Genomic DNA, 14,704 nt, shown 5'->3' with positions numbered 1-14,704 from the left:
GTGTACAAGACAGAGGCGCCGAGCTCGCTGATATAATACAGATGCTGTGACTCCTACAGTATTTTGCCTGAGGAAGCGGGATGTATGGCCCGTGAAACACGTTGCATTGTTTTTTGGAGTTCCGAATAAATTGTTGACTGTCTGAATCGCAGTCCTTGCCTGTGTCTGTTTGGAGGGGGTAAGACCACCGCTGCCTCCTCTGTTTAACCAGTTGGTTTTTTAAGTTCATTTAATTACCTTTTATTCTTTTGGCGCCTCTGTATCTTGTACACTACATTGAGTCCACCCTGGGTGGAGGGTTGTTACCCTATTTTCCTGTCTACAGAGAGCGACTTCTTATTCCTGAGTGGGGTCAGGATTGTTCTCCCCACCTGCCTATACAGTGGTTGCCTATTGGTAACCCTGGTTTGTAAGGATCATTTTAACTTCTCATTTATTTTGTTGTCCCCAAGACGAATTACACTATTGGGGCTCTTGGTGTCCCTCTGCTTTACTAAATACATTCATGACCATAAGGAAGTTATATTTTTACAAAATGTTTGCAAAATTATGCGTCATTAAAAAAAATTGCGATTATGCGCAAAATTAATTTTGCAATCATTTGAAATTCTGCATTACGATTTTGCATCAGGATTCCGAATTTGATTGCAAAATGTGAAATTCAAGCTACTCCATACCCAGGATATAGGCAACTACATTTGTAAGCACAGTTAGGATCTCTGCGTAGCCCACACCCAAAGCATAAGATGACGCCCCCCCCTTCCTCCTCCATGCCTCTGTTTTCACACAGCAGAGGCTTATGGGTAGCCAGTCTGGGTAAACCCATGGAAAGTCTTTCCTGTGGGTGACAGGGCTCGGAAATCACATCCATTTGAAGCGAGGTCAGAAAGTGGTCAGATTGGATAAACCAAATTGTTCACACCTGCTGTCAGTTTGGACGTGCGTCTCGGCGCTGCGTGCTAAGTGGCGGGCACGGCCTTCGTAAGCCCCCCACAATCACAGCTCATACGTTACCTATGGATATAGCTGCTGCTGTACAAATATGCAGACCTCCCAGATACAGCACTGTGTACTTAAGAGCTTCCTTGAATTTATGATGCCAGTAAACTGGCTGCTTAGCTGAATGTAAACAAGTGTGCCATGGTCGCAGGCTCTGGTTTTTAGCACCGCCGAGACGGAACCCAGCCAGTCTGCACTGTCCAAGCTTAGACTTCTCTCATAAAGTCCTTTCATATGGAGCCACTCTTGCTGAGACCATAAAGAGCAGCTAGTCGGGCTGCACTGCTGAGGGGTGTCTTTGTCTAGTGACAACTGAAGAGATTTTCCCTGTGGCTGCGCTAAGTGGAGTCTTCCTGTTCAGGGCCGCTTCCAGTCTTTTTGCTGCCTGAGACAAACTTGTGAGGATGACCCCCTCCCCCCCCCCCCCCGAATTAAAGTGATCGCATTGCACCCAACAATTTGCACCACATATTATAGCTGTGGTGACACCCCCCCCCCCCCCCCAAAAAAAAAAAAAAAAACACCCTCAGTATTGGTAGGTAGCCAGGTATAGGTGTCCCTAGCATTGGTAACTAGGTACAGTTGCCCCCAGTATAGGTTGGCCAGGCACTCTCTTCACTTCCTGTTTCTGCCTGGTGCTGCCCCCAGACTTCTGCTGCCTGAGGAAGTCACCTCACTTGGCATCATGGACGGACCGGGCCTGCTTCCTGTTAAAAAGGAACTTTAACCCAGGACTAAACTTCATCCCAATCAGTAGCTGATGCCCCCTTTCCCATGAGAAATCTATTCCTTTTCCCTAATAGATCATCAGGGGGCGCTGTATGGCTGATATTGTGGTGAGATCCCTCCTACAGTGTGATGTCTGTGAGCCTTGTGGGAAATAACAGCTGTTTCCAAGGGCCAAGCAACCAATATCTCCCTTTGTGCATATGTATATCTATTTAAAAAAAACAACCTTTTAACCTACCGCATTGTTAGGGGGTGTGGTTATGGATAATGACAGTTGGTGCTGTCTAGCTTTTTTCATGTCTGCCAGTAGTAAAGTTGATGATTGTGAATGTGGCTCAAACAACATGAACAATTTACATGGCGAATATTAATTATTTTTTGATCTATATTCTTTTCACTTTGCAATGTATTGATTTAATTTTTTGCTAAAGTTCCTCTTTAATGTGTTTATTCTTCAGTACATACCTAATGTAAGTAGGTAGCTACGTTGGGCATATACTGATGAATAAACATGGTAAATAGTTACGTTGGGCACATACCGACAAAAAATCGGGTAAGTAGGTAGTTATGTTAGGTGCATAATAATGATTTTTTTTTTTAAATGAGAAGATATTACTATAATAACAGTAAAGACAAAAACTTCCTCAAAACTTACTGAAAACCCATCTATAGCAGTGACATTCGGACGACAGGAACTTATACAGGGAAGGGCTTTGGGCACCTGGCATGGTGATTAGAATCTTTGGTGGGATTTGATGTACAGATCCATACAGACTCGCAGATGCAGAAATAAACAGAGCAAAGTAAACAGTCCTTTATAACCCCACATTCTCTGGTGCCAAGGGCTGCATCTAAAACAGATCCATAGCTTCTTGTGCCAGCCAAGTCAAACAGCTACACATTTGGTATACATTGAGCCTGATTTATTGAAACCGTGATGAGCGGCTATCCACCATAATGTGGGAAAGATCCCAATCACATATTTTAGATTTTAAAAAAGGCTGAGATGTTACATTCATTCAAAGTCTGCTATGGACTATGTCCTGATATGACCCGGTGACTGAGGTTGCAGTCCAACTGCCATTATCTATAACAGACCCTCTAATAATGCTAACAGGTTGTACAGTGGGATGCAAATCTTTGGGCAACCTTGTTAATCGTCATGATTTTCCTGTATAAATCATTGTTAGGATAAAAAATGTCAGTCAAATATATCATATAGGACTAGGAGATACACACAGTGATATTTGAGAAGTGAAATTAAGTTTATTGGATTTACAGAAAGTGTGCAATAATTGTTTATACAAAATTAGGCAGGTGCATAAATTTGGGCACTTTATTGATTCCAAAACCTTTAGAACTAATTATTAGAACTCAAATTGGCTTGATAAGCTCAGTGACCCCTGACCTACATACACAGGTGAATCCAGTTATAAGAAAGAGTATTTAAGGGGGTCAATTGTAAGTTTCCCTCCTCTTTTAATTTTCTCTGAGAAGTAGCAACATGGGGGTCTCAAAACAACTCTCAAATGACCTGAAGACAAAGATTGTTCACCATCATGGTTTAGGGGAAGGATACATAAAGCTGTCTCAGAGATTTCAGCTGTCTGTTTCCACAGTTGGGAACATATTGAGGAAATGGAAGACCACAGGCTCAGTTCAAGTTAAGGCTCAAAGTGGCAGACCAAGAAAAATCTCGGATAAACAGAAGCGACGAATGGTGAGAACAGTCAGATTCAACCCACAGACCAGCACCAAAGACCTAAAGCATCATCTTGCTGCAGATGGAGTCACTGTGCATTGTTCAACCATTCGGCGCATTTTACACAAGGAGATGCTGTAAGCGAGAGTGATGCAGAGGAAGCCTTTTCTCCGCCCACAGCACAAACAGAGCCACTTGAGGTATGCTAAAGCACATTTGGACAAGCCAGCTTCATTTTTGAATAAGGTGCTGTGGACTGATGAAACTAAAATTGGGTTATTTGGGCATAACAAGGGGCGTTATGCATGGAGGAAAAACAACACAGTATTCCAAGAAAAAACACCTGCTACCTACAGTAAAATATGGTGGTGGTTCCATCATGCTGCGGGGCTGTGTGGCCAGTGCAGGAACTGGGAATCTTGTCAAAGTTGAGGGACGCATGGATTCCACTCAGTATCAGCAGATTCTGGAGACCAATGTCCAGGAATCAGTGACAAAGCTGAAGCTGCGCCGGGGCTGGATCTTTCAACAAGACAACGACCCTAAACACTGCTTAAAATTCACTAAGACATTCATGCAGAGGAACAAGTACAACGTTCTGAAATGGCAATCTCAGTCACCAGACCTGAATATAATTATAAATCTGTGGTGTGAGTTAAAGAGAGCTGTCCATGCTCGGAAGCCATCAAACCTGAATGAACTACAGATGTTTTGTAAAGAGGAATGGTCCAAAATACCTTCAGCCAGAATCCAGACTGTCATTGGAACCTACAAGAAGCGTTTAGAGGCTGTAATTTCTGCAAAAGGAGGATCTACTGAATATTGATTTCATTTCTTTTTTGTGGTGCCCAAATGTATGCACCTGCCTAATTTTGTTTAAACAATTATTGTGCACTTTCTGTAAATCCAATAAACTTCATTTCACTTCTCAAACATCACTGTGTGTGTCTCCTATCTCTATATATAAAATCCAAGTGTACCTGAGTCCTGTCCCTGTGTCAGTGCTTTTGCGCTACTGCGCATGTCCTGCACCGACACAGCCGTTGGGACAGGATGCAGGATGGGGCAGGAAGCGGCCGGCCAAGCGGTGCGGGAGGGCGGGTGCACGCATGCACACTGACTGGCGGCGGGCGGCAGTGAAAGACCTAGAGCCCGTTTTTAAACGGGCTTAGGTCAGCTAGTAAGATATAGTTAACTGACATTTTTTATCTTAGCAACCAACGATTTATTCAGGAAAATCATGAAGATTAACAAGGCTGCCCACACTTTTGCATCCCACTGTGTAGATATATATATATATATATATATATATATATATATATATATATATATATATATATATATGCACATAAGGAGATACTGGTTGCTTGGCAGTTGGAAACAGCTATTATTTCCCACACTGCCATGAAGGGTTCACAGACAGGAAACTGTCAGGACCTAGGTGCTGACATCACACTGTGGGAGGGGTTTGCCCACAATATCAGCCATACAGACCCCCCTGATGATGTATTTGAGAGAAGGTAAAGATTCCTCATGGGAAAGGGGGCATCAGCTACTGATTGGGATGAAGTTTGATCCTTAGTTACAGTTCCTCTTTAAGTAGGTAGTTACATTGGGTATAGATTAATGAATAAACATGGTAAGCAGGCAATTATGTTAGGTATGTACTAACTACCTCCTTACCGTGTTTATTTATCACTATGAACCCAACGTAACATCCTCCTTACCTTGTCTATTTGTCCATATGTACGTAATGTAACTACCTGCAGGCTAGTGCTGCATTTGTACTGCCTCGGGGGGATTGAATCCTGAAGTTTACAGCAGTAGGAGGCACACACTACACTTTATGGACCTTCTGGTCTAGAATACCCACTAGAGAACAAGTAGGTCTGTTGGTGGATCCCCAATCAGCCTATAAATATGCAGTGAGAATACAATTCAGTTCCATCATCTTTGTAGGGTAACAGGAAAAAGGGCGCCGGCGGCTAGTGGACGAAAAGAGCGCCGCCATAGAGTCTAACGCAATTATCGTTAATACGGCGAAAAAAGCAGAATAAAGGGCGCCGCGATAAATATCGTTAACAACATTATAACATTAAAGTTTTTGAAGTATTTTATTGTTTTAGAAGTTTGCAACGTAATCATTTTTGTCACATTATTTCTTTTGTATGCACAGATTTTACGATATCAAAGATATTATTGATCATTTCTATATATAAAAGGGTGTTTCCGCAGGGGGAGAGGTTAGGGTTAGGCACCACTAGGGGGAGAGGTTAGGGTTAAGCACCACCAGGGGAGGGTTCAGTGTGAGAGTACGGTTGGGTTAAGCTGTATTGCTGAATTACGTAACAATTTTTAACATTCATATATTTTCGTTATCAATTCCTGTCTGTTTTAAAGAGACACTGAAGCGAAAAAAATATATGATATAGTGAATTGGTTGTGTACTATGAATAATTACTAGAAGATTAGCAGCAAAGAAAATATTCTCATACTTTTTTCAGGTATATAGTGTTTTTTCTAACAATGCATCATTCTATAATATGTGCAGATTACACAACACTCAGCATTCAAAATGAGTCTTTCAGAGCAGTCTGTGAAGTAATGACCTCTCCTCTGGCAGAGGAAAAGTAAATAGTCCAGGAACAGTTGAGATAATAAAAGTCAGATAACAGCCCTTTCCATGACTAACTTAAGCTGAGTACACATGTACGATAACGATCGTTCAAAAACGAACGATAACGACAATTGGACCGATAATCGTGCGCTCCAAATTTTCCAACGATCGTTTTTTGGGACGATAACGACCGTTATCGTTCAATCCGACCGATCCAACCCGGCGGATTTTTTCGAAAGATAATCGTTCAATCGTTGCAGTGTGTACAAAGATCGTCCGATAACGCATGTTCTTATTGCCTGTCATAACGTCACTTCCGTTTGCGCACGCATTTTTTAATCGTTCGTCGTTCAGTACTTTATACTTATATCGTTCACGTGTGTACACAATCGTTCATTACGAACGATCTTTTCCGTCTAATTTGAATATCGTGTAAACGTCACGAATCGTTCGTAACGAACGATCTTTATCGGACGTGTATACGAACCTTTAGTCGGAGAGCTTAATGGCTTGTTTGCATAGAGATAACAACTGGAGTTTCTTAACTCTTCCTGTACTGGAAACAATTAGACTGATGTATCTGATCTTAATGTTTTATTTCTTAGCTGTGCTACACATACAAATCATAATATCATTTTTTTTTTCGCTTTAGTGTCTCTTTAAAACTATTTATCGTTAACAAATTTTGTTAATGATGTTTATCGTTATTGAGATTTTGTTATCCACCAGCACCAATTCATTATCCAGCCGCGCCCTTTTTTCCTGGTGCTCTTTTTTCGTGCACGCCTTTGTAGGCATTTTTCCCCCGTTATATCGAACGTATAGCTGGACGCATTCTCGCAGTTCGCTGGTAGCTGCGTTGTTTAATAAGCTACAAGAGTGTTTTAAATATAAGCAGTTGTAAAATCGTGGCGCATTTCTCAAAGCCACAGCATTCTAAAAAAATGTAAGTCCTACCCATGACCCTCTTAAAAGAAGGAAGAGGAGAGCAGCGATCAGAGGAGGAATACTGTGCCGTGCTTAGTGTGTCAGTCCTGGCTTAGATTAATGTCCGGAGATTTAGTGCTTCATCCAGACCTCTGGATACAAACCCAAACATTTAACTCTTCTGTAAAGAATGGTCGAAAATCGAGATTCCAACATTTCCAAACAAATGTTCTTAATCTTCAAGAGGTTTGGACATGTTTGGATTTGCGTTAAACACTTTTACCAGCTATGGTAACCTGATAGTTTTATTGTAGTTGTGCGGGGCTCCCAGAATATCACAGAGAAACAAAGACATGTTATACCACAAAAGATACGGCTTCAAGTTTAATACGTAAACAACTCAGGCAATCATGGCAGTTCCAAAATATTGTGCCAACATCTAATGAATTCATTATATCAAAACTTCCATTTTTTTATACTGTTGGAGAATTCTTGTAGCTCACATAAGCAGCATTCTTTCTAAAATTATGGGGATTTTATGCTCGGTCAGTCTATTTTATTATTATTATTATTTAGTATTTATATAGCGCCAACATCTTCTGCAGCGCTGCACATTGTGTTGTCACTTAAAGTGGACCTGAACTCAGAACTCCTCTCTGCTCTAAAACATACACAGCAGCATAATAACGTTTAAACAAAAAACATGTCTTTGTTACAGCTGATACAAATCCTAAAATACATCTGCAGTGTGTCTACTTCCTGCTTTCATGGAAGCAGACATATTGTTTACAGCCTGTGCTCTTAAATGGGCTTATCTGCTTATCTGCCAATCTGCCATAGGCAGTCATGTGACACAGGGGAGAGATTAAATTACAACTTGTGATTAGTCACAGATGGGGGGGGGGGATTAGACGGGCTAAACTCTCTAAATACACACAGGGTGCATTTCTCAAGGTCTTCCTTCTGTCCTTTGCAAGAGTTCAGGTCCACTTGAACTGTCCCTCAGAGGCTCACAATCTAATCCCTACCATAGTCCTATGTCTATGTATGTATCGTATAGTGTATGTATTGTAGGCTAGGGCCAATTTAGGGGGAAGCCAATTAACTTATCTGTATGGGATGTGGGAGGAAACCAGAGTGCCTAGAGGAAACCCACGTAGAGACACGAGGAGGACATACAAACTGTGCAGTATTTTATAAAGTTTCAGGATGTTGGTGTTTTGTTTCCAACCACTACTAGTAGACCTATGCCCGTTAAAAACAAGCTCTAGGTCTCTCTCACCGCCGCATGTCAGTGCACGCACACTCCCTACCCCCCCCCCCCCCCCCCCCCCCCCGTCCCGGTCCTCCTCCTGTCCCAACAGCTAAACATGCACAGTAGCCGAAGACCACGGACACAGGGACAGAAGGACGGCGCAGGGACTGTTAGGGTTTTATTATACAGGATTAAGCCTACATATTCTGTGATATTGTACATCAGCTGGATAGTGTACTGGTTTGAAGTTGGATCTCTGAGCCTTTAAAGTGGCAGGGACAGCCATACTATTCCAGGATAAAAAAGCACATATATAAGTATATAAATACTTGTTCTGCTTACATAACATATGTATTGTACTGTCCACATTTTGATTTCAGTGAATTTTATATAGTAAATAAAGAGAAAACTGTACCAGGCATTTTCCATCTTTGCTGCCTCTGACTAAAGCCAATCCTGATGTCATTTCCTCCCTTACTCTTTTTTTTTCTCCTAGAAACTGCCCTGTCATATCTTACTTGCTTTGTAATCACATGTGAGCACAGTATAGATCGTATTTCAGCAGCTTCTGCAGAGGGGTGAAGGGTATTTCCCTTCTCAATCAAACTGATTCACCCTCAGCCAATAAATGAGGAGCAGGAATGTGGGAGGGGAGATAACACACTTCCCTCTTCCCGGCAATGTACCAGAACAGAGCCAGGCTGACTGAGATAAGAGGCAATACATAAGAAACATTTATGATTATATTGGAATGATTGCAATGCAGGGTCAGGATGTAGACTACATAATAAACACAGAGCAGTGGGTAATTGGAATTTGATGTTGTGGCTGACAATCCCGCTTTAACAAGGGTTTGAATCCTGGCTCAAGCGCGTATTTAAAACAGTAAGGAGTCTGTAGGCAAGGCCCCCTAATGATCCCGGTTGCCTGTGGAGTGCGCCCTAAGTGGCTGCAGCCCTGAAGTGCTTTGAGTGCATAGCATAGTCTATAGCCATAGCAGCCATAGCAACTGCAATGGGGCCCTGGAGCGGGGGGGGGGGGGGTATTCACCATTAACCTTCCTTTGTTTCTCTACCCTCTGACTTTGTCTCTTAGCCCAAAGACTATACACAGTGCACACTGCATGGAAATGTAAATTGTCAACTTACATCCATCGGGTAGGGGCAGGTGGCATAGCTAGAGTGCCTACCAGGGATGGTCGTAGTCAGCCAACTTCGCTACGCTGGAAATACGCGTAGTTTTACGCAATTACGCTTCGCTAAACTACGGCTTCGAAAACAAATATTCGCTTCGTATGCATTTCGTAGAATACGCGCTAGAATACGCATATACGCGTAGTGCGAAGCGTAGTGTATGCGGATACTTATGCCCGTATGCAGAAAATTGGACGCATTAATTTATTTATAAATGCATATACTGGGAACCCTTCTATGCGTACATTCCCCTTTCCAATGCGTAAATTTGTATGCATACAATCGCATGCGGAAAATTAGACGCGAGTAACGCATTCGTAGTTTACTACGCAATACACATGTTAACTATGCATAGTGGGCGTAAGCTACGCGTAGCGGTACTTCGCTACGCGTAAATTCGTAAGCGTAGGTTTGAAACTTCGCCTATGAACTACGATGCGTAGATGCGAACTACGATGCGTAAATTCGCACTGGCGTAGTTTCTGCTCATCCCTGGTGCCTACATCTGAGGGCCTCATAATCTCTAGCTATGTCACTGGAGGGTACAGAGGGTGATAGAATATCAGTAATGTTACCGATATTACACTACTATCGCTATTTTGTGCCTTTTTTGCATAGATGCTGCTATTATACATTTTATTCCCACTGCCCTAGTTTGTCTGTGTAACTTGCTTGTGTAATATTTACTCATATTCAGCACAGCGCTATATAAATGATTATTATTTACAGCACATACTGTATATACACAACATCAATGGAAAGGGTTTCCGGGGGCTGTTTGCAGTGCTGCCACTGGGATAGTTATGCAAGGACACAAAATAGTCATAATCCTCAAAAACAGCCCTGGATCCCCGCTTCAAATCCCAAACCAGGCCAGCATCTGCAAGGAGTTTGTATGTTCTCCCCATGTCTGTGTGGGTTTCCTCCAGGCACTCCAGTTTCCTCCCATATCCCAAAAAACATACAGATAAGTTAATTGGCTTCCCCCTAAATTGGCCCTAGTCTACGATACATACACTACACCATACATACATATGACTATGGTAGGACTAGACTGTGAGCCCCTCTGAGGGACAGTTAGTGACAAGACAATATACTCTGTACAGCGCTGCGTAATATGTCGGCGCTATATAAATACTTTAAATAAATAAATTCAATAAATATCAGAGGCCAGCATATTTCACCTTGAAAACAACCCTAACCATCTGTAGCTCGCTGTCTTCCAAAATCAGAACTCAAAGTGATAATAAGGACTTTCATCTATAGTGCATCATTATAACGGTTAAGGGTTAACCCATTTATGAAAGAGGTCGGCTAAACATGCCACATACTAAAAGGGAAAAAAACACAAAGGTGATTATGCAATAAAGTATTTCTTTACTTCAAGCTGCACCGGCTCCCCCTAGTGCCAACTTCTGCTAACTGCAGTCAAGTTTTTCCATCCAGAGTATCAACAGCGAAAATTACAGTGGAATTATTATTATTATCTAGTATTTAAACAGTGCCGACATCTTCTGCAGCGCTGTACAGAGTTTTGTCACTGAACTGTCTGTTAGAGGAGCTCACAATCTAATCCCTACCATAGTCATATGTCTATGTATGAATCGTGTAGTGCATATATCAGAGGAGCTCACAATCTAATCCCTACCATAGTCATATGTCTATGTATGTATCGTGTAGTGTATGTATCAGAGGAGCTCACACTCTAATCCCTGCCATAATCATATGTCTATGTATGCATGGTGTAGTGTATGTATCAGGGGAGCTCACACTCTAATCCTACCATAGTCATATGTCTATCTATGTATGGTGTAGTGCATATATCAGAGGAGCTCACACTCTAATCCTACCATAGTCATATGTCTATGTATGTATGGTGTAGTGTATGTATCAGAGGAGCTCACAATCTAATCCTTACCATAGTTATATGTCTATGTATGTATGGTGTAGTGTATGTATCAGAGGAGCTCACAATCTAATCCTTACCATAGTTATATGTCTATGTATGTATGGTGTAGTGTATGTATCAGAGGAGCTCACACTCTAATCCTTACCATAGTCATATGTCTATCTATGTATGGTGTAGTGCATATATCAGAGGAGCTCACACTCTAATCCCTACCATAGTCATATGTCTATGTATGTATCGTGTAGTGTATGTATCGTAATCTAGGGCCAATTTTAGGGGGAAGCCAATTAACTTATCTGTACGTACTTATCTGTACTCCATGCAGGTAGTGCCCTGGCTGGGACTAGAACCAGGGACCCAGCGCTGTAAGGTGCGAGTGCTATCCACTATGTCACCATTCTCCTCAGTAGCTCAGTAAAACAAAAAGACAAAAAGAACAAAAGAAAACAAAAAGTCTGATGTTAACCACTTTACCCCCCGTGGTACGGATTTCTCTGTTCCTTTTTCCCCCCTTAAAAAACCAAGGGACGGAGGAATCCGTACCTCCCGCGCTACCGGCGCTGTCCGCTCTCCCGCCGCTCGTGCACGCCGCCGCCCGCTCGCCCGGAGATCAATGAATGGGAAAATCCATTCCCGTTCGTTGATCTAAGCCCCCGCAATGATCTGCTGCTTCTATGAGAAATAGCGCGATCAATGTGATTTTCCCAGCCTCATAGTGCTTCCTGTAAGCGTCCTTCCGGACGCTTACAGGTCGCATGGACACAAACTCACTGTGGGCATCTTGTGGCCAAATAATAAAACTACACCCTAAAGCATTTTACCTATACAAATACATTACTTTTACACAATAAATTAACTAATTACCTCCCACACTCCCCAATTTTTATTTTTTTTTGTAATAAAAAAAAAAAAAATACAATAAAAAAATACATAAATAGTTACCTTAGGGACTGAACTTTTTAAATATTTATGTCAAGAGGGTATAACACTGTTACTTTATAAACTACGGGCTTGTAATTAGGGATGGATGCAAAACTGAAAAAAATGCACCTTTATTTCCAAATAAAATATTGGCACCAAACATTGTGATAGGGACATAATTTAAACGGTTTTATAACCGGGACAAATGGGCAAATACATTTCATGGGTTTTAATTACAGTAGCATGCATTATTTAAAAACTATAATGGCCGAAAACTGAAAAATAATAATTTTTTTCCTAAATTTTTTCCTATTTTCCCATTAAAACACATTTAGAATAAAATAATTCTTGGCATAATGTCCCACCTAAAGAAAGCCTAATTGGTGGCGAAAAAAACAAGATATAGTTCATTTCATTGCGATAAGTAATAATAAAGTTATAGACGAATGAATGACAGGAGCGCTGAAAGGTGAAAATTGCTCTGGTGCTCAAGGGGTAAAACCCCTCAGTGGTGAAGTGGTTAAATTACAATGTGTTTACATATCCAACATTTATCTGGGTCACATCAGGCTATAGTGGGGAGTCTGGGGACGAGGAAAGATTAGCTCCTTACATGGCTGCAGTTGTACGCTGAGAACTTTCTTCAGTCATTCCAGAATTCTTTTCCAGATCCTGAATTTATTAAAGAGACGTTATGGCCCAAAAGCTGCATGTGACTGTGACAAAACAAATTCCCTTTTTTTATTCTGATATGACCCGTGGGAGGAGTTTCTGCATCAGTTATGTTCTCTAGTCTAAAGTCTGATAGACACATTCAATTTTACTTGGCAATGACTGACCAATTTTACCAGCTCCATGTAGTATGAGGATAGAGTTAAAGAGACTCTGAAGCGAGAATAAATCTCGCTTCAGACCTCATAGTTAGCAGGGGCATGTGTGCCCCTGCTAAACCGCCGCTATCCCGCAGCTAAACGGGGGTCCCTTCACCTCCAAACCCCCCCCCCCCCCCCCCCGCATACCTTGGTCGTAGAGTTGGTCGTAAATCTTCTCTTCCTAGAGGCAGGGCTAACGGCTGCAGCCCTGCCTCCAGTCGCGTCTATCAGACGCGCATCGCCGCCTCTCCCCCGCCCCTCTCAGTGAAGGTAGACTGAGAGGGGCGGGGGAGAGGCGGAGGTACGCGTCTGATAGACGCGCGGGAGGCAGGGCTGCGGCGGTTAGCCCTGCCCCAACCAGGAAGCGCTCCCCCGCTGTATGGAGGGGATTTGAAGGGTGAAGGGACCCCCGTTTAGCCGCGGGATAGCGGCGGTTTAGCAGGGGCACACATGCCCCTGCTAACTATGAGGTCTGAAGCGAGATTTATTCTCGCTTCAGACTCTCTTTAAGGGCTCTGCCTTAGACATGGGAGACCAGGGTTTGAATCCTGACTAGGGTCAGTACCTATTCAGTAAGGAGTTCAAGGCAAGACTCCCTAACACTGCAGGGTGGCCTCTTGAGCGCCCCCCAGTGACTGCAGCTCTTCCGCGCTTTGAGTCCGACCGGAGAAAAGCGCTATACAAATGTTTGGATTATTATTTACCTACACAATCTTTTCATTGTATTCAATATTTGTTGGCCCGCCTACTACATGGAGCGAGCCAATCATTGGCCAATCAAAATTGAAGGTATATACCAGGCCTTAGCGATTGTCCCCATGGTGTCATCTACTCATACAGTGTGCCTCTTTATTCCAGGTCGGTGCAGCTGAATGGACAGCGGCTCGCCATGGTGGACGACGGAACGCTGCCAGACTTCAAACCCAGACCGCTGCGTCCCGGCCGGACGATCGCCATTCCTCCGCTCAGCATCGGCTTCTATGTGGTGAAGAATGTCAATGCCCTGGCGTGTCGGTACCGGTAGTGACCAATCACTACTCACAAAGCTGCAACCAAAGCTAGGATTGTCTGCCGGGTGCAAAGCCTGGAGCTTCCCACCTGTCCCGGGCTCACCGACCCCTCCGCCGGCAGATACTGCGAAATCAAGGCTTTACCAAGATCTCATCTGTCAGTATGTAGCTGGAGAAACTCCCAACCATCACCACAATCTGTTCTGGGATCCACAACTAAAGACTATCACTTCTTCTTACACTGATTGCCTCTGTAGATCAATCTCTAGCAGATCCCGCGGTCTCTTCATAACAGACTTTTTACCGCCACAGAATGTAAGCTATCGGCACACCGCCGCAGTACGCAATTATTTATTGTTATTTTCCGTTATATACCGCCAAAGCAACTCTCCACCAATCACGTCAGTCCCCTCCCAGAAGAAATGTGTAGTGAAAATAATAAAAATATGTCCTCACTGCAGCCATACAAAAGACAAACCAATCAAAGAACCACTATGGAGTAAATAGACTCTTTTATGTTTTTGCTGGATATTGTTACAAAACATAAAGAAGGTATGTGTTTATTACTGT

At 42.7% G+C, this 14,704-nt stretch overlaps 1 protein-coding gene across 1 annotated transcript in view; it reads left to right on the top strand.

Annotated features, from left to right (window-relative positions):
• Positions 1-14,356, top strand: part of HPSE2 (heparanase 2 (inactive)) — a 419,309-nt gene extending 404,953 nt beyond the window's left edge. The window contains exon 12 of the mRNA XM_068257797.1: positions 13,983-14,356. Within this exon, the coding sequence (XP_068113898.1) occupies positions 13,983-14,148 (166 nt within the window). The 3' untranslated portion in view covers positions 14,149-14,356. The remainder of the gene's footprint in view (positions 1-13,982) is intronic.
• Positions 14,357-14,704: the final 348 nt, after the last annotated feature.

The sequence above is a fragment of the Hyperolius riggenbachi genome, chromosome 10 (assembly GCF_040937935.1).
Source record: "Hyperolius riggenbachi isolate aHypRig1 chromosome 10, aHypRig1.pri, whole genome shotgun sequence".
Taxonomy (NCBI): domain Eukaryota; kingdom Metazoa; phylum Chordata; class Amphibia; order Anura; family Hyperoliidae; genus Hyperolius; species Hyperolius riggenbachi.
Note: the sequence above shows the minus strand (reverse complement) of the source record. Positions and strands in the feature narration are given on the sequence as shown.